Source organism: Gavialis gangeticus, unplaced genomic scaffold (genome assembly GCF_001723915.1).
Source record: "Gavialis gangeticus isolate Ggan-Ray unplaced genomic scaffold, GavGan_comp1, whole genome shotgun sequence".
Taxonomy (NCBI): Eukaryota; Metazoa; Chordata; order Crocodylia; family Gavialidae; genus Gavialis; species Gavialis gangeticus.
The window spans coordinates 5,229,848-5,233,296 of NW_017728964.1; the positions used below are offsets into that span (position 1 = coordinate 5,229,848).

Consider the following 3,449-nt stretch of genomic DNA (forward strand, 5'->3'; position numbering starts at 1 on the left):
AGCCCTCGGCACGTGTTGTGCTGGGAAGAACCCAGTGCTGGTGCCGACCCCAGCCAGCAGTAGCATCATGCTGTCATCCCACGTGCAGTTCTGGGGGCCTGTGCCCCCTGGGAGAAGTCTGGCACAGCCCCATAGCCCTCCCGCTATACACTCTTATACCTACACGTACTTATAACTGTAGTCCGGAATGGGGTTGTGCGGTGTATGCTTTGAGAGTGGCCCCCTTATCCAGGACCCCGAGATCCTTAAGGTAAGCCACTAGGCCCACAGGGCAATCCCATGCAGGCCTCCAGTAGGTAAGTACCAGATTCCCAATATAATTCTCAACAAATTAAACAACAAGAAAAATAGACTCCAATGAAAATAACAACCTTAAAATTATTTACCAGCTAAAATATTACATAACTCACACAGTACAACCAGTTTACAAAATATTAGGTGCAGCTCCCACCCAGTTCTCCGAAAGGAGCATGGTTGGGAGGTCCCTTTTCTCTGGCCTCTCCCCTGCGAAGCCCCTATTCCTTCAACTCACGGTTGTCCTGAGCAGGGATGCAGTTGGCTTGTTTCCCCTCCCTGTGGACCTGGTTGCTGCTCTGGTGTGCGCAGGGGGTTCCTTCTTCATAGGCTGGGGTCCGACCCTGGGCACCTCCAACGCCCTGCCTTCTGGTGAGGTGAGGGATGGGGCTCAGCCCACCTTTTCTGGGTCCAGGCCCAGGCCCAGGCCCAGGCCCAGGCCCAGGCCCAGTGTCCTTGTGGGAGAAAAGGGACAAGCGATGCTTCAAGAGTGCCTTAGGGCAGGTGTCCCTTGACGAGGCCTGAGTGGTCTCTCACCGCTCCCAGGGCCAAGACTTTGTGCACTGGGGTGTACACCATGTGAGGCCCAAGCAGGCTCTCCCTGCTTCCAGGTCCGAGGCTCCAGCAGTGGCTTCTTCAGCAGCATTTTCAGGAGCCTAGGGCTATTGCCTGCTGGGGCAGGTCTCCCGAGCTTTTCTCAGCTCTGCTCTTCTTCTTGTCCCTCACTGGTCTTGATGACTCTGAAACTCATGCTAAGCTCGGGCCTACTCACAAAAGTTAAAATACAGAATACTGACACTAACTGCATAATGCAAGAGGATGCAAGTTCATGGCTAGGGCATCTGAAAAGGAATAATGAAGCATCTCTTCCAGCTTATCCTGCTATATTCAGGATGATTTCAGGCAGACTCTTAGTTGTCTGGTGTGTAACCATATGAAATGTCTATCCTTGATTAATTGGTATGGTAAATATTTCTTTTGCGACTAACTCATGTTTATATGCAGGAAGAGACATTCTCCATATGTGATAGATGTCTTCTCCTGATTTAGTATGTTTTTCCTGGCTGTTAATCAGTGTCTTGATATGTTCCAAACTGGATAACCTCTTGTTACTGAAGAAGGTAACACATGAATGACAAATGACTTGACTTCTGTCACTCAAACGAGGTGTCATGTCAGTCTCTAGGCTAGTCTGCAATCCTAGGTTTTCTCAGGAAGATCTCATAGAGTAGGTTTTTATTAGCTAATAATCTGGTCTCCCAGCCAAACATGCTGTTCTTTTATAACCATCCAGGGCTCTGCCCTGGATTGCAAAAGGTCCAAACAGAGCAAGGGATGGCAAAAACCTCCCGGGCACCCCTCCTCCTGGGAGCTCTGCTGGGATTGTAAATGCACCATTCAAGAGAAGGGGGTGCACCCTCTTCTGATTGAGCATCCTGCTCAAGCCAGCAAGCTGCATGCAAGCCAAGCCGCAGCCAGCGCACCCACTACAATGGGCACTTATACACATGCTCTGGGGGTGCCACTTCAATTAAAGCACCACATGCTCCCTGTATCAGCATCCCCACACTTAAAAATGGAAGTGGGGGCCCTTGAACTAAAGCTTGTTCAATGAGTTTTAGTTCAAGCATCCCCACTGCCATTTTTAACTGTAGGGACACTGGTACACGAGATGCAGGAAGCTGCTGGAGTGCGGCAGTTGCCATCCTCCAGCAGACTCGACTGAATCTGCTCTGACGCGCTGGCATTCCAGCACACCGGAGCAGCCTCTCTGCTCATGCATAGGCGCCCTATATGCTGGGTGATTTCACAGTAGTACCACCACTCACAAGCTTATTTTGTTTCATAATATTGGGCTACTTTTTTTGAGCCACATGATAACAGAAACTTCCAGTTTTCATTTATTTACACGCTTGCTTAAAAAAAAAAAAGAAGAAGGAAGAGAGACGCTTACATTTTGCTTTTGAAACAGAGCTTGAAAAATGTGACTTTGAAAAGCTGAATTCCAGGAAACAAAAACATCATAATTTTTTAAGAAGGTTTGAAATATTGTTGTAGCTGTGATGGTCCAGTGAGTATGCAAGTAAGGGTTTTGTTTTTTGGCAACATCTTTTATGGGATCAACTAAATTGTTGGAAGAGATGTTAGACAAGCTTTAAATTGGCCCGGTAAAAGATATTACCAAAACCACAGACCTGACTTCAAATTTGAGCACTAGGGGGCAGCAATATTGATTTCATTCAACTATCTGCAAGACAAGGATTTAAACAGAGAGGAATGGGTCCTCCAAGCCTAGTTTAAACATAAATGTTTTTTTTTATCCTGTGGACCTTACTCATGTCCCTGCTTTCTACTTTCAGTGGCTCCATCTCTGGATCTTGCCTTAATCCAGCTCGGGCCTTTGGTCCTGCTTTAATATCTACTCACTGGGACAACCACTGGGTATACTGGATTGGACCACTCACAGGTGCTGTCCTGGCCTCTGTGCTGTACAGGTGTGTAAAGGATCCATCGTGCTTAGCCCTTTGAGTAAGGCCATGCTTAGTGAGCTGCGCAAATAGAGCTTATGTACATGAAAAGTTTCTCTGTAGCCTATCCCTGTTTCCCACCTTCCTGAAGTTATAGGGCTACTTTAAAAGGTAACTGCAAAGAGTGTCTTCTTCTCCTTCAGATCTGCTTCCATATGTAGTGACAATAAGATGTGGCTACTTTACTAAATAAACTGCAACTTCCTTTATACTCATGCTAGCCACTAGAGCTAGCAAAATGATGGGAAAAGAGAGTGCAGACACAAGTGACAATTTTCAGCTGATCTAGCCACAGCAAGCAGATAATACTCATGACCAAACAACAGTGCACAGCTACAAACAGCTTAAAAATGGCCAAATGAGTGAAAGTCTGACCCCTCACTGCAGGTGGTATCAGATAAAGAGATTTAAAAATGTAGTCTTTTGTAACTTGTCTCTGGCAGAGCTCCCACCTACTCCGTCTCCGTTTTCAGAATGGGGGGGGGGGAAGGGAGCAGAGGGAGTTCAGTCTGGGGGGGGTTTCAGCCCCCCTGGAGGGTAGGATGGGTGTATTGCAGCCCCCCCCAAGTGGGGGAGGGCTCCAGTTTACCCACCCCACTCTTCAGCACCAGCTGGGGAGCCCCAAGA

General features: G+C 47.7%; 1 protein-coding gene across 3 annotated transcripts in view; it reads left to right on the top strand.

Annotated features, from left to right (window-relative positions):
* LOC109287316 (aquaporin-8-like) overlaps positions 1 to 3,449 on the top strand; it is a 91,818-nt gene that overhangs the window by 74,162 nt on the left and 14,207 nt on the right. For all 3 annotated transcript variants that reach the window (XM_019502287.1, XM_019502300.1, XM_019502293.1), the window contains one exon: positions 2,655 to 2,789. In XM_019502287.1, the coding sequence (XP_019357832.1) occupies positions 2,655 to 2,789 (135 nt within the window). The remainder of the gene's footprint in view (positions 1 to 2,654; positions 2,790 to 3,449) is intronic.